Raw genomic sequence first — 22,446 nt, forward strand, 5'->3', positions numbered from 1 at the left:
AATTTTAGTTATCCACTTATTGCAAAATTGTTCGATTATGTTGCTTGGCTTAATTTGTTTGCTACTGGTTACATAATGCCACAACCTGTTAATCCTATTATAGACTGCGCCTATCTATGTGTTTGATACTTATTGGTAAGAATTACCTGTTTGCCTGAACTTAAATAGCTACTTGTTTGTTTAACTACTTTGCTGCTGCAACAACGAGTTACAATGATGTTAATAACTGTTTTTCAGCATCCAATTGAAACTCTTTAATTCCTTGTTTGTTTAACTAGTTTGCTGTTATAACTCCCAGTTGAGATGTTTTGCTAACTTCAACTTTTCTGAATCCAATCGGAACTTTAATGGCAAAATAGGTTCGCCCAAGATCAAAGAGCAAGGTCCCCATGGACGTTGTATCATCCCATAGCAGTGGCACCAGCCCAATCGTGCATTATGAATTGCCAGCTGCTGATGCTCTAGAGGCTAAACTAGTGGTAGAAAGAGATTCTGCTTCTGCACTTAGAGATGAAGTTCACATGTTGAGGAAGCAAACAACACAATCACAAACAGTACTCAAGGCAACCATTAAATATTTGGTGGATTTCAAAATGAAGCAAGCTAAGACTAACCGCATTGTTAAGGTCCTGAAGAAAAAAAGGAAATTAAATTCCCACTTGGTAAATAATAGGTGAAATGTTATTTCCATCGTTGAATAACATTTGTGTTGTTTGTTCATGTAATCAATCAAACCATTTGTATTAGAGATCGTGTAATAATTGTTTTTTGTTTTTTGTTTTGTAATTTTATTTGAGCACAAGTCTGTGTTAATTGATAAGACTCGGAGACATTTCATTTTGATTGTTGTGCCAGACTTACAAATATGCCAATGAATGTGCATTCAACAATAATAGTAGTATAGATGGACCATAAGTTGCACGCATCGGAAAGGGCCAAGATTTTGTAGTAGCTTGGCTAAAACAAGGATGTTGTTGTAGCAAAAAAAAATACCGCGGCCTGGCTTATGTATGTTAGTTGATATTATTGATCCATATACTCTATAAGTGTTTATATGTCTATTAGTTCTGTACGTTCTTGGTTGATTGACTCGGTATTTGAATCTTGATACATCGCTTGTATACATATCTAAATGGGAGTACACATTATGTTGCGTGTGACATTTGAGTTAGACCTGAAGTGTTCCAAATATTCGAATTCACCTTAAACTGGATTCTAGCTTCTGAATTTGAGTATCGGCATTGTAAACCATATTCATATATGACAGTGGAATACATCTTTGTCGTGCTTTTGAAGATATATAAAAACACATAGAATGATTTATAAAGATTCGTATAGGAATACAAAATGGATTCGAATTTAGTTGCCAGGGTAAACGTGGATGCTTATTGTCCCAAATTCGAAAGAAGCAGCAAAATGTCCACTCCCACATCGGCTGCTCGAAGCCAAGTGTTTCGGAGATGGAAATTACTGTCTACCCATTACACTGACAATCCATCGACCCGATTTCCACTACTCTAAATAGGGCTAGGTTAGTAACTTCAATTAGACGTGACACGACCGCCTCTGAGCCCATTCCGACACGGTGGGAGCCAAACATGGGCGGCAAAACACATTTGATTCAAGCTCGTCCGAAAGATCTCTGTTTCTCCCTCCATTTCCCCATTCATACACGATGGGCGGCAAAACAAACTCGACTCGGCTGAAATCGATGTAGGCAAATATTTTCAATAGGGGCAGGTTTGTAACTTCACTCAAACATGACACAACCGCCCTACCTGTCAGCCCCATTCATACACCGTGGGCGCCAACCACCCTCTCCTCGCCCGAAATCGCTCTGGGCAAATATTGGCGAGATGCGATATTACCGTCCTATCCCCAACCAACGAGACGTCCAAATTTTAAACGGGGGCTGAGTTCGTAACTTTCCCATATTTCAGATAGGCACGTCCCAAAAACATGGTTCCCCGTACCTCTCCCTTCATTTACCCATTCATACATCGTCTGCACTAGAACACCATCACCACACCAGCCTCCTCCGTCCGCCACCCCATCCATCGTTGCCGTCCTCCACCCCATCCATCGCTGCCGTCCTCCACCCCATCCATCGCCACCATCCTCCACCATGCCAGAGTGCCTACCAAGACCGCGTCGTCCACTGCTAGAGATGGACGTTTCTCATCCACGGTGACGGACCAAGAGCCTTGCATCACGTCCTCTCACTTCATCAGCGTCGTCGTCCTCTTTGCCGGGGCCGCTCACACAACCTTCTCTTCCACTGCAACGGGACTTATCCCCCGATGCACTGGTCTACTGTTGCAGATCTGGTTCAACGCCACTGACAGCCGTCGCACCCCCGATGCCTACACGGCGCCGCACGAGAGGTGGTACTTCATATCTCCTTAACTTTTTGATCTCAACCAGAAAATAGATCATAGCTTGGTTACTCTACTTTCTTTTCAGCTCTTAGAATTTAGTTCTTAGTTCGAAGCAAACAATGGATGCTAAATATCATTTCTCCGGTTTGCAGCTTCAAATCTGCCATGGCACAGTCATAATATGGTTTAATTGATCATGCTTAGGGTTTAATTGATCATGTTGGTCCTGTGGTGGTTTCTTTAATAGAAATCGGAGGGGAAACCCTCTTTTGCTAAAAAAATATGCTTAGAGTTTCCCCCTTTTATGATCACTATACGATCAGAATACGTGCTTCGTGTCATAATAGCACTGCTCCACCCATCAAGCTAAACAAGCTTAATTGTTCAAATACGAATATGATATTATTAAAACAGAGTCGTTTAATTAGTCAGCTAAATATTCCTAAATTAGTTTCGAAAATGCATGTTCGCCGCTCGGGTGTGTATCTCTACAGGGTGCCCACAGTGGGTCGGCCCACCCAGGGATTTTGGGTCGTCCCAAGCCCCGATTCCCCTCTGTTCTGCTGCGCTCTTCCAACCTCTACTCGCCCCCAGCCGCCTGCCTCGCCGGTGACTTGTCGTCCCCGGACGACATGACTCTAGGAGGAGACGCCAGACTAACAGGAGGTCAGGAGCCGCTCGCCCGACAGTGTCACCGCTGCCCGAGTGTGCTGCCGTGCCTACCTTCCCAGTCCATTCCGGGCTCAAGCGTGCAGCACCCGCTAAGCCAACCCGATTTATCCTGAGATACGTCCTCAACACTCAGCAGCCACTCCTCATCACCCATTTTCTAATTGATTCATTACTCATTAGGCAGGACTGTCATTAGCGTTTGTTGTGTGCTGAGTGCTACCTATACTTAATGGTTCAGATGTATTTCAGTAATCTTTAGTACCTGTAAAGTTCACAGGGTTTTCAAAATTCCGGCCCTAGGAACAGACACTAGTCATTTTGGATTGTTGGTCGTAGTGACATTGACCCAGATTACTACTGCAAGCCAGGTTTTTTGACAATTTTACTTGTCTTTCTTACTCATTCGATATAATATCCAATCATTCACGTTGATTAGTTGCAAACAATAAGTGCTAGACAAACTTCTTGATTCAGATTTTGGACGGTCTCTTACTACAGTTACAATTCTGCATACTTGTCCTAGTAAGCTCACAAGTAAATGATTGATTCACTACATCTATGCTTGCCTTGTCATATTTGTTCTCAATATTCTTTTAGGGTGGACCACCCTGTTCAAAATACTGGAACCGTAGACATGAGTGAATAGTATCTCTCTGTGTGATCTCTTCCATCATGTGTGGGCAACAAACAATGCATTGTGTAGAAAGAAAGTGTCATTTCCAGCTTTTATATAGGCTTCGATCTTTTACATGGAATACAATCTGCCTACTTGCTTTGTGTCGCACTACCAACACTCCGCCCTTGAAGCTAAACATTATGCCACTCATAATTCCTTAGTTTATTTGTTCAAATACGAATTTCATATGATTCTAGTGTTCCTACTTCAGTTTTGAAATGTGTGTCTGCCTGTTATATAGACATAAGGGGTTTGTATTTCTGTGTGTGGTCTGGTCAGCACGGTTGGGGGTGAATTGCATATGCATGGGTTTATAGGGAGACACTCTTCGAGTTGAATCCGCAATGCATTCCATAGATAATCTGACTACTTTTTATGTTTTCATGAATCTCAGATTCTGAACAGCATCATAATGATTATGAGCTTGCGCGCATAAAAAGAATAAAGTAGAACAATTGCACGACTGTCAAACTTGGCATTAAGGGACTGAAATCGAGTCTGGATGCAATGCAATGCAAACGCTCTCCACCTACAGATTCATTCTCAGAATATGATCCTAATAGTGACTCTGAGCTAGAGAGAGACCTAAGTCAATGTAGCTCCCTAGTGGAGGAGTCAGAGGCAGATGCTCTATCTTATTCGCCCATCAAGGTTCTTGCTCTAACTTTCCAAGGTTATATTGGTCGCACATATCTTGCAACTGATGCTTTGCATTGCTTCTACTTTGTTGAACAACCATTAGCTTAGTTTACACATCGTGTATGTGAATACGCCCTGCCTATCCATTTTCAGTATATATTCCATCTGTCATCATACCATATTTATCCATTCAAATGTTGTTCTTGTGTATCAGACGTTCAAAAGGAAGAGGGTGATTGCTGATCGCGGAGGAGCACAAGCAAAGTATTTGGAAAAGCTAGTGGCACCTGATAAATCAAATAGCCCATTAGGTGTAGTTGCAATATCAACTGACCCATGAAACACCCCAACTCTAGAAGACTCTAGCCCTACTACACTGGTCATTTCTGATGCCCCAACTCAGCAGATCCCAACTGCAGCAAACAGTATGATGATGCTAGTTGACATAGCACCAGCTCTATGATGCAAAACCCCCATTCCAGCAAAGAGTACACCAAATCCAGTTGCCAAATCCCTTTTCGAACCAGAGAGAGCCCCAATTGCACCAAATAGGACCCCTGTTCCATTTCTTCCTAGTTTAGAAGACGAAGCTTATATTGTTGTCAGGAACTTTGTGCGCATCTTTCCTTCATGCAAAGATTATACCGCAGACATAGAACAATTTCCAGTCTTCCTCCGGAACTTACGCGTAAGTAATGTACTAATGTTATTCATGGTCATTATTGCATATGTTTCTGCTGACAAAAGACACAAGATTTCATTCTTTTAAATAGGCGAGGACCAAACTGGATTGTGAAGACGAGCAAGGGTTGGTTGCGCTTTTCAAGCACTCGTTGATGAAGTGTCGTTCCTAACTGAGGCAAGCGCATTTTGATGGCAAGCCTCTAAATGAAATTTCTGTAAAGTCTCTGGTGCTACATTTATCCGACAGTGACTGGAATAATCTTGTTACACATTGGTCTTGGCTCCAGCGTAAGATACTGTCTATGATATCACATCACAATTTGAACTACATTTCTGCATTTTCCTTAACGTCTCACTTGTACGAAAACTGTTAGCAGAAGAACATTCATTCTGAAGGGACCACAGAATCTCGCAACTATACTACACACTGCATTGCTCTTGTGAGTACCTCTTGCCCTGTATGACCATAGTTACTTTCATAGTTGTTTGATTATGTAGCATCACTGCACATGTTAGCCTCGTTATCGTCCATTTGGTGGACATTATAAGATCCTTATGGACTCTTACATAAATTTAGAATCAACAATGCTTTTGAAGAGGTTTAGCTCTGCAGTCCTCTTGTAAGGACTGAACGTCGTCTATCACTATACTTACATTAACATCTACTCCTCTCTTCCATAATATAAGAACGTTTTGTACAGTACACCAGTGTTCAAAACACTCTTGTATTATGGGAAGAGGGATTGGTTCATTTTGTAGCATTATGCATCTTATCTCCCTCGCCCACCATTTACTAAAAAAGATCAAATCTATATTTAATCTTACCAAAAAGTAGAATACACAGACAATGCCAGTGTAGAAGTGTAGCCCATTGCTTTTGTCAGTACATTTTGTCCTGTAATGCTTGTACTTCCAGGGATTGGTAGTTGATTATGTAGCATCAATCTGCATCTTATCTTCATTATCCTCTATCCCTTCCAGTATTATCATATCTACAATTACTCTCTACAAAATGTAGAGTACAGGCAATGCTTATGAAGAAGATTTTGTGCTGAAATTCTTGAGTTATCCTTCCCTTGACATGGAGAAGGGCATTATAAAGCCGGTGTTAACTGTTAATGTAAGTCAGTCCTTCTAAAGCCTTTATCCTCAACTGCTGTTTAATTTGCTCATACTCCCTATCGTTTACTGCTGTTTAGTTTGTTGTTTCTATCAAAATGCATGTTCGCAAGAACCGTAAGTTCTAAGTTTTACTTGTAAAACCAAATTCCTTATTTATACCATGCACATTACTCAATACTCCCTATATGTATGCTTGTTTTTGTGGATCTATAATCCAGTGTGTGGTGAAGCAGCCCACGTTTGCACCTTGTCATCTCCTGTTTTATCTTACTGATGTGGCTGATGATATGAACAACATGCCATGCACATTAACCAAAATAGATACAATGATTGTATTTTCCCTTCATCTATGCTTATTATGTTGACATGGTAATCCGGTAGTGTGGTGAAGCTCCCCGCATTATGAACAATGCCAAATTATTCTATTGATATTTTTGAACTTACTCTTTATTTTCTAATTTGAAATTGGATGGAATTGACAGCATGGTTATCATCTTTGTTTATAGACGTGCAAAACCTGTCATATCTTTGCTTTGTTTCATGGTGATATGCCTGATGGCATGCACAAGTCTGCTAAAGGTTGTGAGACAAACCCAACACATATTGTAGCAAAGAAGGCAAAACATCTTGAAGATAGCGAGACAACCCCAAAGTCTTGTCTTGATGAAGTGTTCAAGTTACTTGAGACTAGCAGTCAAACAAGCTCATAGAATTCGTTGTCTGAATCAGTTCGACTTCTTCAGTCCCAAGTTCTAGCAGAAAGGCATTCTACAACTTAACTTTGACTTGAAGTCCTATCTCTAAGAAAGATTGCGGAGAACACCAATGAGAACCTCTTCGCTAAACAGCTACACCTGGAAGCTATGACTGACATGCTAGGCCGGTCTCACAGCCTTGCTCAGTAGCTTGCGCAGTAGTTCCCGCGCAAGGCTAACCTTTCTTGAACTATTTTGGAAGTGGTCTCGGTTCAGTATTATTTTGTTACGCTGCAATGGTGCCTAGTTTTTGTAATATGCTTCTTCGTTGTGCTTTATGATCGCTGGTGGCGAACTTCGATGCCCAATGGATGTAATATACCATAAATCCTTTATTGTATAGTGTAGGTTTATTCTTAGTTACTATGCCATAATTTCTTTATTGTATAGAGTAGGTTTGTTCTTAATTCCTACTAGTTACTGCCATCATTCACTATCTGAAAAAAAATCTGATGTAGTCGACCGGGCCGAAACATTCACCTCTAACGGGCCTGGTTTTTAGCGGGCCACAATTGGGCCGGCCTGCATCTTTCTTGGGCCCGAATGATTGGGGCCTTCACACTTTGAGCCAAGCCCACAACTTACTCCGGCCTATATTTTAGTTGGGCCTTTTGTGGACCTAGCGCTTAGTTTGGCCCAGGTAGCATTGGGCCATTAACAGGCTGAATATTCTACTGGCCTGTTACGGCCTAGATGAAACCATGGGCCGTTAGCAGGCTGAAATGCATGTTTGGCCTCAATTTTCACTAGTCGTCGACGGGATTTCAGCAGGCTGAAATGTAGACCGCGCCTTTTTGGGCCCAGTTATATCATGGGCTGTTACCAAGCCGAAACATATCTCGGGTCTTAGTTGGCCCACTAATATCATGGGCCTTTAAGAGGCCGAAAGCTTGGTCCATGCATCAACGGGCTGAATTATACGACAGGCCTTTAACAGGCCCAAAGTCACGTTAGGCTTAACTGTTGCCACCTTTATCACAGGTCGTTAGTGGGCCCGATGTCCCGTCGGACCATATATGGCCCATGGGCAGCACGGGCCATTCCCAGGCCGAAAGTCACACCGGGCTGAAATGGGCCCATGTCTTCATCGAGCCTCTAACAGGCCGAAAGTCACTGGGCTGTAATTGGGCCCAAATATTTGGCGAACAATTAATCGGTCAGATCTGGCTTCGGGCCATAAATGGGCCTCTATTAAACAGGTTGTTATTGGGCTGGCCCACTAGTACCTGAGTAAGTACTACGGGCCTTTGACTGGGCCGGCCTTTTTAACCTATATGGGCCTCTGTTGGGCCCCGCCACGTGTCGACGTATCATAGGCATGTCTCCTCCAATGGACGGGCGACATCTGGCCCACTGACGAGCTGACACGTGTTTCCTCCGGCCAATCAAAATTTTACACATGGAAATTTCCCATTGGTCCGGGCTGTTAACAGGTTATCGGATCCAAAACCGGACCCGATAGCTTAACCGCGTTCCGTTACGGTGGATGCCACGTATCGGTCACCCTTCACGAAAGCACTTCTGTGACGCGCGATTTATCGTCATGGAAGTGGACACTTCCGTGATGATAATTTTGGTAATGTCATGGAACATTTCTATGACAGCACAGGTATGACAATCTTGATTCTGTCATAAAATCGTCATGGATGTACATGCATGACAAAAAACGTGACCTGCTGTGACAAACACGTATCATCATGGAAGTGTTTTTTTTAGTGAATGGTGGGGGTGCTAAGCATTGGGAGCGCGCCGGCGACGGCCATGGACTTGAGGCGGTCCTTGGAGTCAAAGGTGATGGCGTACTATGACCGCTTGAGGGGCGCGTGGCCTTAGGCATCGGAAGGGTAGCGTTCACCTCATGGGAGAACTGCTTGAAGAGGCGATTGGACGTGAGGCCCTGGGCTCCCCCGAGGATGTAGGTTACCGCGCTAGGATCCTAGTAGCCCCAGCCCCTTCGTCATGCTGATTGGTGTCATTCCTCCAGGGTGGCGGTGGTAGCGGCGGAAGGGTAGCGTTGGCCTGAGGGTGCACCTCGCGAGGCTGATGGCGCCAGGCACCCTCACGAGGCTGGTCGCGCTAGGCCTATCGCTGGTTGGCATTGCGGCTGTCCCATCGGCCATTGCTACGGCCCCCACCACGGCCGGGGCCGCGCTCGTTGCGGTCTCCACGGTGGCCCAAGCGCTCGTCACGGAGTGATTTGAGCTCCTGGCAGTCTTCAGTGTTGTGAGTGTGCATGTTGTGGTAGACGCAAAACTGGCGGTTGTCCTTCTCGGGCTCGTCGCAGTCACGGCCGCGCTTTTACTCGGGCTCTAACACGGCGGGGGCCTTGTGCCTGACCTCCTTGCCCTTGGTCTTGTTGTCGTCGAGCGCGACGTCGGGGTCGTTGTGGATGAAGAGGCGACCCTCTTCGGCCTTGGCGCACTTGTCAGCGAGGTTAAACAATTCCAGCGCTGAGCTCAGGTTGTCGTTGATGGCGAGCTTCTCGCGCATCCTGATGTCCATGACGCTGGAGGAGAACACCGAGATGATGGCCTCATCTGAGGCGCGTGGGATCTTGTGGCGCACCTGGCTGAATCGCTAGATGAACTTGCAAAGGATCTCGCCCTGGCACTGTTTCACACGCTCAGGTCGTTGACGGTGAGGGGGCAATCTTGCGCGCCCTTGAAGTTAGCGATGAACTGGTCGCGGAGCTCGCTCCATGAAGATATCGACTCCTCGGGCAGGTTCATGAGCCAGAAACGTGCGCCGTCCTTGAGCACCATGCGGAACCAGTTTGCCATGATCTTGTCTTTGCCGTTCACCACCTCAATGCTCATGGCGTAGAGCCGAAGGAACTCCGTGGGGTTGGGAACATCGCCGTAGCGCGGGGCAGTTCTAGCTTGAACTTAACGGGCCACACCATCCGGCACAGCTCACGGGTGAAAGCTTAGCAGCCCACACTGCTTGAAGGAACTCCGCGCGCGAGGGCAACTCGGTTCTGGCGCCTGGCTACCGCGGCTTCTTGGACGATTGATACTAGCGCTAGCGCTACTGCTCGAGGAGCACATGCATCAGGCGGCGTGCGGTGGACGATCTGACAGCTGGCCTCATCTCGGGCCGGTGGCGGCGCTCCACGGGGCGAGGTCGCCGCAAGTGGGGTGGCGGAGGCCCACCATGCACCATATCCCAAGCTCGAGACGGCGGAGGACGGAACAAGTGGGAGGGCGTTGGGGCTTTCCCAGCGGCGTTGACGAGTTCGATGATGCGGCCAAGCCAGGCATCGTAGCCGACGTCAGCCGGGCGGTAGCGGAGCAGCTTTCGCGCCATGAGCAGCGCGGCCTGCGTGTTCGGCGGCCCACAGTGGTCGAGGAAGAAGAGGCCATGGCGGTGCGACCGTCGGGCTGCACGGAGGGGTGCATGGAGGAGTCTTGCTGCTCATGGGCAGCGGGGTCAGTGGCAGCAGCAACCGCGACGTCGGCAGAGTGGCGGTTGTTGCCACGGCTTGCAGGATCCGTTTAGGCGATGCGAGCTGCCCGGCGCTCGGCACGCGCGCGACGAGCGTCAGCCATGGAGTTGGTGAAGCGGGAGCCAAAATAGAGCGGAAAACAGCCGCGCACCACTACCTGGCGTGCCAAAATGTCGGAATCAGGGCTTCGGGGACCCAAGAGGTTCGAACTCTGGGGTGCGCTTGTTCCTACCGCCCTACTCTGCCCTCAAGAGCTCACGGCCACGCTGCGGCGAGCACGAGATAAGGAAGAAGAAAGAATGATGAACACGACAATTACCCAGGTTCGGGCCACCTTGCGGTGTAAAACCCTACTCATGTTTGTCTGAATTGCTTGGCGAGAGAGGGATTACAAGCGCTGGGCTCTAGTTGCCAATGAGTCTCCTTTTTTTTTCTCTGCGGTGGCACCTTGCCCTCTTCTTATCTTGCCTCTGGTCCCCTTCACCCGAAAACACCAGGCAGGAGGGGTTGCCACAACGGCCAGTCTGAAGGGGGACAATGTTGCAGCTTATCCTAACTAAAGGTGGTCTTCGCTTGCAAAAGCCTCCTGCTGTGACGCGCCGGTGGGCTCGGGAACGACATCCGCCCTGACGCGCCCGTTGTCTTGGTCTTCTTGCGCCGACCAGGCAACCTTTGGAGATTGCTTTGGGAACTGGTGGCCGGCCTTGCTCCCTTAGCACGAAAGAGAAAAGCCTACTCATCCACGCCTACTGGCACGACCTCTAGCATCGCTTGTCACCCAACATGTCACTCACCCACGTGAAGACTCTGGACTGCACGCCCGGGCCTAGCGGCACATGACTTGTTCGCCTCCGGGAGGGGACTCGGGAGGCAGCCTCGGGGGACGGCCTCACGAGAGGGCCTCACGAGGCTCCTGGCAGCGCCTCCGACCCGCCTGGGGCGCCCGCTAACGTGTACCTCGCAAGGGTCTTGTTCGTGAAACTCAGTGGTGGGCCGTACGCCCGACTCAAGTCATGCGCCGCGTATTGTGCTGCAGGCAGACGTACCTGGGTACCCCCAATCTTACGGGCCCGACACTTGCGAGAAACTCGTTTAGCGAAAGATCTCCTACTTTTGGGGACTCTACGTTCCGTGATTTTACTTTTCATGCCCTTGTAAATGACCTTGCGATTATTTGAGAAATAAAGTTTTGATGTTTCAAAAAAAAAAAGACTGTCAACTTGAAATTGTGAGGGGACAGCCGAAACATAATTTCTCTTTGATTGACCAACCTGGTATTGAACACCAATTTAAACACTCACCCGTAAATAAAAGAAATAACGTTACTATGAAAGAAGAGCAGCATGACAAAAATTGCGGTCACGCACGTCCCACCCTTTGTTGGTCCCCTATGCAAGGAGCGAGGCATAGAGGATCTGGTTCCAGGTGTCGGGCAGGCCGGCAAGGCACCAGTGGCTGCAGTCGTTGCTCGGGTGGCCGCCGCTGTACGCCGACGGGTGCGCGTCCCTCCTCAGCTGCGACAGCAGCGTGATGTCCAACAGGAACACCGGCTTCGACATGCCGCCGAGCGCGTTCCGCACCGCGCCCTGCGCCGGAAGCGGCCCGCCCGGGTACGTCGGCCCCGCGATCGGCTGCGTCTGGTGTGCGCAGCTGCTCGAGCTCTCCCCCCACTGCGCTCCACTGTGTAGCACGTAATTTTGAACAGGTCAGTGGTTTTAAACGTGGTACTACTACTCTACGGGGGAGTTGGGCTCTAGGGGTGTGGGCTTACTTGAAGTGTGTCGGAGAGATGCCCTGGAAATAGACCTTGGTCTTGGAGGTGTCCACGTTTGAGTCCACCCATCTGGCCCACGTGGACATCCCCTTGGAGAAGGCCGTGAGCCGGTCCATGTCCTTCATGACCTGAGCCCCATCTTGCACATAGTCCCATCTGGTTTCATGGAAGAGAGATACAAACGCCGTCAATAAACGCAAGAATGATCTTATGTATGTGCTTGCGCAAGAAAGTGTAGTGCGTCTTACGGTTGGTCCTTGCCGGTGTGGGTCCACCAGTGCCAAGTGTTGAAGACGAGCATGTCGGTGCCGAGCCACGCGTCGCCGGAGATGGAGTCGAGCTTCAGCACCCGGCCGATGGACTCCTCGACGATGTCCACCAGGTAGGTGCTCCGGTAGTACGCCACCGACAGCCCGTAGTCCTGCACGAAGCGACAAGCGCACGTCAGCCGCCAGCGCGTCCGGCACCAAACTTTGGTGGATCGCGCCGTGCACCTCGACGTACTACGTACGTAATTACTCCCCCATGCACGGTCACATCGGACCATCAACGTGCACAAATTTCCAAACCTGTCGGCGCCGATACGGCGGACGCGGCCATAAAACCGGCAGGTACGCCGATCCATCTCCGCTTGTCTGCGTCCGCGGCTACGCTGTGCGTCTCACTGTCGCGCTGAATAACGATGAAACGGCAGGTGCGATGTCATCGACGCCGTAGCGGTGCCTGCGTTTGCCGGATAAGACCAAACCCGAGCTCGTGGACCATGGTTTAGGACTCCTACTACTTCAGTGATTCCTTTTCCAAATTGCCCGTGACTTCGCAAGTTAGTGAACTGCAAAGCACCGCGATTTGCCGATCCGGCGGTGTGCTGCATATGGCAGCGGTCGTTCGTTATTCCGCGGTCCCGCGTCATTCATTTTTTTGCCGGAAATTACTGGCTTGGCGCTAGTTGCGCACAAGGGAGTGAGGGCAACCACGAGGCTAGGACCGGAAGGGCTACCCAAGCTGGTGAGATTATTGCCCAGGAAACGAGTGATTGAGTTGTCCTCATCATCTGCGGTGCTAAGTGCCGTCTAGTGGCAAGAATCGGCACCAAACATATAGGTGTTTTAATGCACTGGACCATCTTTTCCATCGAATGGGGTAGTATATATATTTTATGAAGCTGCTGCAAGTACTCCCTCCGTTCGGAAATACTTGTCATTGAAATGGATGTATCTAGATGTATTTTAGTTCTAGATACATCCATTTTTATCCATTTTGGCGACAAGTAATTTCGGACGGAGGGAGTAGTATCTATATCGGTATATAGTGTGTGAATTACTTTGAATGTTGTTCATTGGATGAGCTAAGCCGGCGACCGGCATTACATAAATGGCAACAGTACTTATGTTGGATACATTTTTGCGGGAAAAGTCAAGGTGGTACAAAAAACAAAAGAAGTATTGGATACTATCTTTCACTCCATCGAATTCTACCTCATAATTTAGAAGATCTCACAATAGAGCTTAAGCATAATGCACAAACCTCAAGACACAAACATTTCTCCTTCGTTCTAGAATCTTTTATATTTTAATTATTCAAACTTTTCTTTTAAATGAATTAATGTTCTTTGTTTTTTACTTTATGCTTTACAACCCACAATATTCACGAACCTTAAAACACATTAAAAATATAATCTTCTATACTTTCACTATTCAAACACACTTTGAAGGACATTCACACGAAGCTATTAGACCACAAGGCCTTCTCGGAAGATATATAAGATATCGCACGAAACATCTCACGCTCAAGGATGTGGTTGTGAATTCCCATGAGGTTTGGTCAGTGAATTGCATGGCATCCTAGTCGAAGTCTACAGCTCGTGGACACCCTCACCACTATCTCCACTTCATCATGCCGGTGATCACCCATCATTGTGCTGACCATATGAATGTAGTTCTTCCTTCTACGGGTGTTAGCCCTCATGTGAAAACAATTCATGTTCGCACCCGCCTGCTTGTGGTTGTTGATCTGCTTATGTGATCTTTTGAGGACCACATGGCCAATGAACCTCTCCTTCAAACGTGCCGACCCATGCAACACTTCGCAAGAACTACTCCCTCCGTTTCCAAATAATTGTCTTTCTAGCCATCTCAAATAGACTACAACATACGGATGTATGTAGACATGTTTTAGAGTTTAGATTCATTCATTTTGTTCCGTATGTAGTCACTTGTTGAAATCTCTAGAAAGACAATTATTTAGGAACGAAGGGAGTAGAACCCATTGTAACTATGACGAAAGATGAGTTATTCCGATGTGTTAAACAATGGCTTGTTGAGTGTACGTGTGCGAGGTTTGATGTGATGTGCTATAACGGACCGGACTGCCAAATCATGCTTCGAGTACCTCTAGTGTGATCTTCTTGTGGGGGTTTGCCCTCCAATCGACCATCCCTCCAAAACTACGGAAATGTATTAACTCGGTGATCCTTTGCACTTTTCGTTGTATCTAGCTCGAAATAAATTGCCGGGTTTTCAGGAATAGCTCTCTCCTCACGGGAGCAGTTGTAGAGAACATTCGAGGACATTGTAATGAGTGGAAGAAGGCGGGAAACATTAGTCTTAAGTGAGTGATCCCTTAATTGTGTCCAGGATTCGAGGTCCCTTGGGTTGTCGGCTTGTGGCACTCATCCTCAAATTTGTAATTGACAATTGCTTTTATCTTTCTTTTTAGAAACGGAGGCAAAAGATTTGCCCCTTCCATTAATTAAGAAGAAATTTAGAGGGTGTTACAAACGGCATGGTTACACCCAGTCTCACCTTCCTGACATTAATTTACGCAAATGTTAGACACCTGCAGTAGACCAAAGAGCAACCTCTTCTTTGATGATGGAGAGTAGGATTGGTGGTGGCGTAGACTTGTGCCAGAAGACCCGTGAGTTATGCTCGTTCCAAACGACCCAATAAGAGAGCATAGTTTCTTTTCCGCTAATACGCAAAGCTTACATATCATTGCATTGATAGAAGGAGTTAGAATGAATACATGAGGTGGTACAACACATTGCACGGACGCAAGAGGCATGAACATGGTACCCTAAAAAGAGAGACATGAGAAACTCGACCCAAGCAAAGAAAAACACAGCTAAACTCGCCGACCAAAGAAACAATCCGACCAACAACTAGATGACCGACATCTCTGAAGTCGGCACCGAGGACGCCGCGAGCAAACAAGACAACGCATTCACGAAGGAGAACGACACCAGGATGACATCGTCGCTATCCGATCCGGAGAACCGGACCTAGGGTTTCCCCTGAAGCTCGAAGAGGGGCACAGATCGCGGCCATGACAGCGCCTCCAAGAAGGGAACGACACCTGCAAGTATCGCCGCTGCCGGCAAAAAATGCAGGATTTCGCCCTGGCCAAATTCCGAGCAATCCCAAGCCGTCGGAGCACAAGTCGGAGAAGAGGAAGTCAAGTATAGGCCGAAACTGCGACTGAAGGAAGGGGAGCCACGCCCGACGCCGAAGGAGGCACCGGGTGCCGCCGGACGTGCGGACTCCGGAGGAGGGTAAGGATGTGTGGCTGAGCGGAGTGAATGTCGGCAGGATGTGACGGTGGCCGAAGCCCCGGGCATGCCAGGATCTGAAAAGAGCGCATATCAAGGCCGTCGGGACCGGAGCAGCAGAGCGCAGGCGAGCCCAAGAAGCTGGAAGGGGACGCAGCTCCCGAAGCGTGCCGAGAACAGAGATGCGTCGGGATGGACGACCAACCAGGGACACCAGCAGGGTGATGATGCGAAGATGGCGAGGAGCCAACGAGCCAAAGGTACCGGAAAGAGCGCAGCCCCCGTGGCGCGCCAGATCCGAAGCCGCGCCGACCGACCATGGACACAGGAAGGAGTGCAGGTCCATTGTCATCGGGTCAAAGCCGCCCCTGCCGGGGGAGGGGGTGGGGGTGAAGCTCAGCGCAGCCAAAACCCCGGTCGGCGCACTGCAGGAAGCAACCGCCACAGGGCACAATCCCACGCCTCCACGGCTACCTCATCGGGAGGCTGGCCTGGAGTCGAGCAGGGGGTGAGGGCGGTGGGGGTCGGGAGGGGTGAGGGACGCAGCAAGGAGGGCGCGCCGGCCGCCATGGCAGACCGGCCGGTGAGCACCATGCCCGGCCGGAGGGGATCCAAATCCCATCTGGGCCGGAGGAGGCCACCCATGTGGGAAGGGGGAGACCACCCGCGCCGAGATCGTGCCGGTGAAGAGACCACCGGGGAGGCTGCCGCCACCGCAGGTGGAGGCCGCCGGTGCTGCCAAGGGCTGGATCTGGAGGAAGGGGCGGAGGGGGAAGGTGTGGGAAGATGGGGAAGAGGAAAACAGCCTCGCCGCCGCCATCCCGGGGCCCGGCGCGGCTTTGCCGGCCGGCCCTCCGGCGGGGGCGACGCAGGGGTGGACGGAAGGTGGGGGGTCGGCCGACGGCGGCCAGAGTTCCCCCGAGTCGCCCGGCTCGGGCGACGCGACGGACAGGGGGACGACGCGAGGGACGCGGCCGTACGAATATTTCAAACGCAGAAGAGACCATAGTTAGGGAAGCCATGACCTCTCTGTTAGGTCGATAAGAGTCCAACATGCCGGTCCAGCAAGCTTGGATGGAAGGAATGGTGCTCCATGATGAAGGGTCAATGGAGTGGAGATGGAGCCACTCCTTAATCATACCCTAAATACTAATGGTGAAGCATCACTTGAAGAAGAGACGATGAATGAATTCAGGCTCCCTCTTGCAAAGGGGACATGTGCTGGGCGCCCTTGTTTTTTGCAATCTATCAGTAGTCGAAACTCTATTTTGGATAGCTAACCAAGTTGACCTTCGGGAAGGAGCGGGAGTGGGGGGAGCTTTCCGCACCTTCAACTCCATGCACGAAGTAGCGAGGCCAAGAAATCGCACCTTATAAGCGAAAGCCGCAGAATATTACCCGCAAGCCGCATGCTTCCATGTGATGTCATTCTCCATACCCATAATAAGATAAACCTCACCCAATTGGACCCAAAGGGAGACGATTTGCTGGATGTGCTCAATAGTCCAATTGTCGGGTGGCTTGATTTTGGAGAGCCATGTGGCCTCGGCCACTTCCCACTTTTTTATGTTGGACACGTCGTAAATAAATGCACAGTCTCCCTAGGTCGCACCCTATGGGAGTCCCAAAAATGTCTCCCCTCCCAATTGCCAATGATTATAAGGCCCAGTTTTTTTGCCAGAATCTAAGGATTCTTCCAGAATCCGACTCCTACCCAGCTTCTCCCAGAATCTGGTGATTCTTCCAGAATCCGACTCCTAACCAGCTTCTCTCAGAATCTGAAATTCTGGTAGAAGCTGAGTAGGAGTCGGATTCTGAGAGAATTCCCAGATTCTGGCAAAAGAACTAGGCCTAATGATGAAGGTGTAGAATACATTGCCAATGATGATAATAGTGGAGGTGTTGAAAAAGTCAAGATCTGTCGTCATCACAAGGGTTTTCTATCCCGCCCACGTTTTATTGGGCTCAAACTTTCCACTCCAACCGGTTTTAGCTGGGTGCCGACTTGCAGATTCTTCCCGAGGGCCACACCTCCAAAGCCGCACGTTCCACCCTTGGACGTAGGAGGGGAGCAAAATGTTCACCGGTAAATCCCGCGAGACTGTCCCTGCTTGATGCGCTTTGGCAGGACGGGGTGACCTAAGGTCTAGTACGTTGGGTAGGCCTAGTGTATATTTTGTTTTCCTTTCAACCAGCAAACAACCTACAGCCACAGGAGTACTAATACGCTGTAGTTTCTTGACCATCGATCGATCACGTGTGCCTACAAGTCAGATTTAACACCCACAAAGTACCGATCTGGTGGAGCCGAGAAATTCTCACGTGCCAAGTCTCTCCCAAATGGAATCTGGAGTCTATAGAAAAAAGAAGATTGCCTTCCATCTCGAGGAGCAAAGAGTTTGACCCTGGTTTGGTTCAGTGGATCACGGGATGATACCACCAATCAGCAAAGCACCAAAGAAAGAAGTGACAGGAGAGATGGTGGACACATGGTGCCCCTCTGCGCTGTCGCCCATGGCGTCTGGTTCCCACACCCCACCCCCGCCCCACGATACGATTTCTACCATCACCGACCCCGCGCAGTCATGTGATGTGCGAGTGCAAGCAAGGGAAGGAAGCGGCTCGTGGGTTTGGCACTACGCTGGACGGATGAAGGAGCTACTTCTACTTGTATCTCCTCGCGCGGGAGAGGAGACAAACACGCTGTTCCACCGGTGGTGCCCCAAAGCCAGCGGCTGGGACGCCAAAAGGCCAGCACAAAGCACGACCCTTTTCCAAAGTGCGTGCGGCTGCGCATAATCTATCAACCACTCGTCGTCAAGGAATTACTAGTGTCAACAAAACAGTTTGGCCAATTCATGCTTTCACAAGTTATGACTACCACTAGCAGAGCCTAACCAGAATGTCGTCCACTACAGTACTTTCTTCTGTACTGGTGCTGATGCAATGGAAGGGAGGGATGGCTAGTGACTGACATCGAATCTGAGCTGGAATATACAGGGACGGCACGGACCTGGAACGTGACGGTGGAGACGGGGTTGCCCCTGCTGTAGCTGGTCCTGGAGGACGGGGCGGCCGCGTGCAGCATGCACACCAGCGACTCCCATTGGTTCAGGCTGATGGAGTCCCCCACGAACAGTACCTTCTTTCCCTTCCATCTGCTCAGCAAGTCCCGCCCGTCGAACCTGGTGTAGCGGCCATGGCCAGGCATGAGCAATGCGCCATTTCGTCAGCGGCCTTCGTCTCTGACGAGATCAACCGGTCCCGGACTCGCGTACGCACATACCTCGGGAGCTCGCAGGAGGCGGGGCGCCACCGGTACTTGAGGTAGAGCTTGTCGGGGCGGCCGTACTTCTGGCAGTCGAACTCCGGCTCCACGAAGGGGCAGCCCGCCGCGTCGTACATCGGCAGCGCATCGTCGTACACCCAGCTGCCCTGGAACATGTTGCATGACGCCATCCCGCTGCCGGCGTGGCTCCCTCGCGGACCCGGTCGGTGCTGCCTCGTGCTGCCGTGCCTCGGCTTCGATGGCGGCTTGAGCCGGATGGCCAGGGTGGACGTGGACGTGTTCGCCGCGGCGGCGCCTGCGCGCAGCGAGCACGCCAAGGCGGCGAGGAGGAAGATGCATAGCTTTTGCCGCGGCCGCTCGGGGGCCATTGCTCGGCGCTATGGAGTGATGGGTTGGGGACGGCGGGACAGGGTGAGCTAGCTAACCAGTGACAGTGAGCTTTATAAGGTGCGGGACGAGTTTTAGGCCTTTTATCCGGTCAGCTTTTCTGGGTAACTAGATGACTCGTTGCGCCAATGGCGCAAAGGCCGAAAGGGAGCCAAGTATTGTGAGAATATTTAGACACCCAAGTCAAAAACCAAGTGTGGCCAACACTCCTGCATCCTCTGCTTGGAAACCGCCTTTTCTCACCGGATCTAACATAGATACATGATTCTTCAAGAGCAAATTTCAGAGAAAGTATAAAACATGAAAAGCTTTAAGTTGTACTATTGAGACCATACCACCATATCTTCATTTAATTTCTTTGGAAACCTAAATGTCTAAGAGGATGGTACATGTGAGAAGCTGTGAATCCACAAAAAAGAAACTAAACTAACTTTCAGACAAACATTTCCAAGTTTGGAAGCCACAAAGAAGCAACCCAGATCTCTCGTTGTAGTGCGTGTACATGTCCTTAATCCTGCATCCACAGCCCATAATTTTTCAACACCTAAATCCACGAAATCCAACTGAAGGAAATCATGGCAGAAACATGCGTCGTGGCTTACGTCTTCGAGAAGGACTTCTTGGCATTCTTGTGCAGGTTGGACACAACAATCCTCGCTGCGAGCTGCAGAAGAACCACACAGGCACCTTCCTTCACCTTGCCCTTTGGGAGGAGGGGGGCAACACTTGCAGCGTCGCGACAAGGCTTGCTCCGAGTGTAGTCATCAATACTTTCCATTATTCAACCGGTACTCAGATGGATAGAACTGAACACTTGACTCAAGACCAATGGTGCTTGCCTTGTCTGTTGAGTAACCTGCGCTTGAAGGCCAACCTATTGCATAATAGCATCCAGAAGAACTTTTGTTCGAATCTTAACGTTTTCCATCGCGGCGTACTGGTGACAGAGAGAAAGACACTGTAAGCAAGTGTTGGAAGCTAGGCTACAAATTGATTATTATGAACCATACAAATTTGCCACTAAGGTAACACTATATATATAGTCCTTAACCAAATGGAAAAGAAAAAAAAGAATGGGAAAACTTGCCTGCATTAGTATGTAGTTGAACAAACGGTATCTCCAAAATTGGCATCATAAACGGCAAAGACCATGATCAGAAGATGATGAATGATCATTTGTTGAACTTTAGTCTGGTACGTAGCAGTGTCAATGTGATGGCCAGATCTTCTCTCAAGTAAGTGAAATCCATGTTTTACTTTATTACTTTATAACTTAGTGCATCCTCTTCCAGTGTCAGAAGATGATGAACTGAGACATAATGTTGTATATGGATAAATAAAAACAAATCAGCCTGTATATACATATAATCTTCTTAATAAAGAATTGCAATAGTTAAACATTAACAAATAAAATTATCTGAACCCATAGTGCCGTGAATAATATGTAAAATTATTGCATTTTTAACTACCGATTCGAGCTGCATGACCTATAAAATTCCTTCCGATGTGGCAAAGTGGTTAGTCTAGTATGCGTACGACATTTGTGTTTAAAGAAAACAATGGGCAAAATAATCTACTTAACCAAGTTCCAAAATATACACACTGAAATAGAAGCAAGAGCACAAAGAACTGAAAATCACTGATCTGAATACTGATATCCTGGTACACATTGAACGACACAACCGAAGTTTCTTCTCCTCTACATTTAATAAAATAGACGAATGTAGATAGGTGCACTGGGTGAAGTGTGTAACCTACAGTGGCAATACCAGATACAGTCGGCATGAGAAATTAAGAGTCCATTCATCTTGCGCAAAATCCTTTTTTCTTTTTCTTCTCTCTAATGATTCCCAACCTTTAGCTATACTAAGCAAAGCATATCTTAAATTTTTGAACCGGTATGTTCATTGAAAGGAACGAAAAACATCTACTACCGAATATTATTAGAGTTAGTCTCTCCAAGTTCAGAACTACTAAATGGCAATGGAAATTATCGATACAATTTTTTTACAGAGCAACATGATGTGCCAGGAAAGCTAAAAGGGGTATTTCACAGAGAATAAATAATGTAAAGACAACGTCGGAGGGAGCTACTGGGTGGGACACTAAAGAACTGAAATATATACACCATCTTTAGAAGGCACTCTTGAGTACGGATTTGCAACAATCAATTCACTAATGAAAGGTTGAACCATCTAAAGGCATACGGAAAAAGAAAACTAACATGTCCAGAGTTCTTCCGTTGTGTGTGTGTGTGCTTGACAGCCTCGTGTGTAGTCTTGCTCTTGCATAAATACGATTCCAGCAATCAATTGCAGAACATGATTGCTTCCTATAGCTGAATCAACCAGCCATTCCTTCAGGCTGGAGATCACACCTTCCTTCAAAGTTGCACAAAGTAATGAATATAAGCATTTCAGTATATCAAAGAAATCTGGGGAAAAACTAACTGGAGTGACACACATCCGCACTCATTTTCTTATTTTTACCTACAGGAATAAAATGTTGGTGTGGCATGCAACAAATAAATAAGTAAACTGTTTCAATCAAGTGAAATACATTGCAAGTATATTATCATTTTCTTCAATGGAACTCTGGTAGCTACACCCAAGCTTTCACTTTCCTGGAATGAATAATTACCTTTGATAGGATCAATTACCAATGATCCTTCCAGCCTGCACGTCCCAAATATAAAGCATGCTTGTTTGGTAGCTCCCTCTCAGGCATTAGCTTTGCCAATATATGAGATATCTCAATTTTTTTGCTGCGATGGCAAGAATACATATTTAGATGTCACATCCCTGCAAATTAACAAACCTCATTGACTCATTCTGACGGCAACAGAGCTTGCTGGAAACAGGGTTAGTAGCTGGAGGAATATGATGCGGGGAGAAACACACCAGGGAGGCCACCGGAAGACCGAGTATGGAATTTAGTACAATTCAACAATCAAGTTTGAAGTACAGATCAGTGAATTAACCTTGCAGCTGTGTGAACGTACACAATCAAATCAAAATTAATAACAGAGATATTAGAGCTCAAGATGGGATTTGAGCTGCCCTAAGTAAACCTCTC

At 48.1% G+C, this 22,446-nt stretch overlaps 1 protein-coding gene and 2 long non-coding RNA genes across 4 annotated transcripts in view; all 3 read right to left on the reverse strand.

Annotated features, from left to right (window-relative positions):
- Positions 1-11,597: 11,597 nt before the first annotated feature.
- On the reverse strand, positions 11,598-19,352 carry LOC119276413 (protein trichome birefringence-like 38). The gene is made up of 5 exons (XM_037557465.1): positions 18,982-19,352; positions 18,709-18,880; positions 12,394-12,566; positions 12,143-12,301; positions 11,598-12,051 (listed from the first exon to the last, which is right to left on the reverse strand). The coding sequence occupies exons 1-5, from the start codon at positions 19,350-19,352 to the stop codon at positions 11,760-11,762; spliced, it is 1,167 nt and encodes a 388-aa protein (XP_037413362.1). The 3' UTR covers positions 11,598-11,759.
- Positions 19,353-19,694: 342 nt separating this feature from the next.
- LOC119276416 lies at positions 19,695-20,296 on the reverse strand. The gene is made up of 2 exons (XR_005136596.1): positions 19,974-20,296; positions 19,695-19,885 (listed from the first exon to the last, which is right to left on the reverse strand). It is a non-coding gene; the product is annotated as an uncharacterized LOC119276416 (long non-coding RNA).
- Positions 20,297-20,464: 168 nt separating this feature from the next.
- LOC119276414 overlaps positions 20,465-22,446 on the reverse strand; it is a 4,292-nt gene continuing 2,310 nt past the window's right edge. The window contains exons 3-5 of one of the 2 annotated variants that reach the window (XR_005136595.1): positions 22,012-22,358; positions 21,596-21,752; positions 20,465-20,680 (exon numbers count right to left, since the gene is read on the reverse strand). This is a non-coding gene — a long non-coding RNA (uncharacterized LOC119276414). Of the gene's footprint in view, positions 20,681-21,595; positions 21,753-22,011; positions 22,440-22,446 lie in introns of those variants that run through there. The other variant, XR_005136594.1, reaches the window with a different exon arrangement.

This window comes from Triticum dicoccoides, chromosome 3B, assembly GCF_002162155.2.
Source record: "Triticum dicoccoides isolate Atlit2015 ecotype Zavitan chromosome 3B, WEW_v2.0, whole genome shotgun sequence".
NCBI lineage: Eukaryota > Viridiplantae > Streptophyta > Magnoliopsida > Poales > Poaceae > Triticum > Triticum dicoccoides.

Coding starts and splice junctions, on each gene's coding strand:
- LOC119276413 (XM_037557465.1), bottom strand. CDS start 19,352: ATGGCCCCCGAGCGGCCGCGGCAAAAGCTATGCATCTTCCTCCTCGCC. Junction 12,302..12,393: donor CACACCGGCAAGGACCAACC/GTAAGACGCACT, acceptor CCATGAAACCAG/ATGGGACTATGTGCAAGATG. Junction 12,052..12,142: donor ATCTCTCCGACACACTTCAA/GTAAGCCCACAC, acceptor CGTGCTACACAG/TGGAGCGCAGTGGGGGGAGA.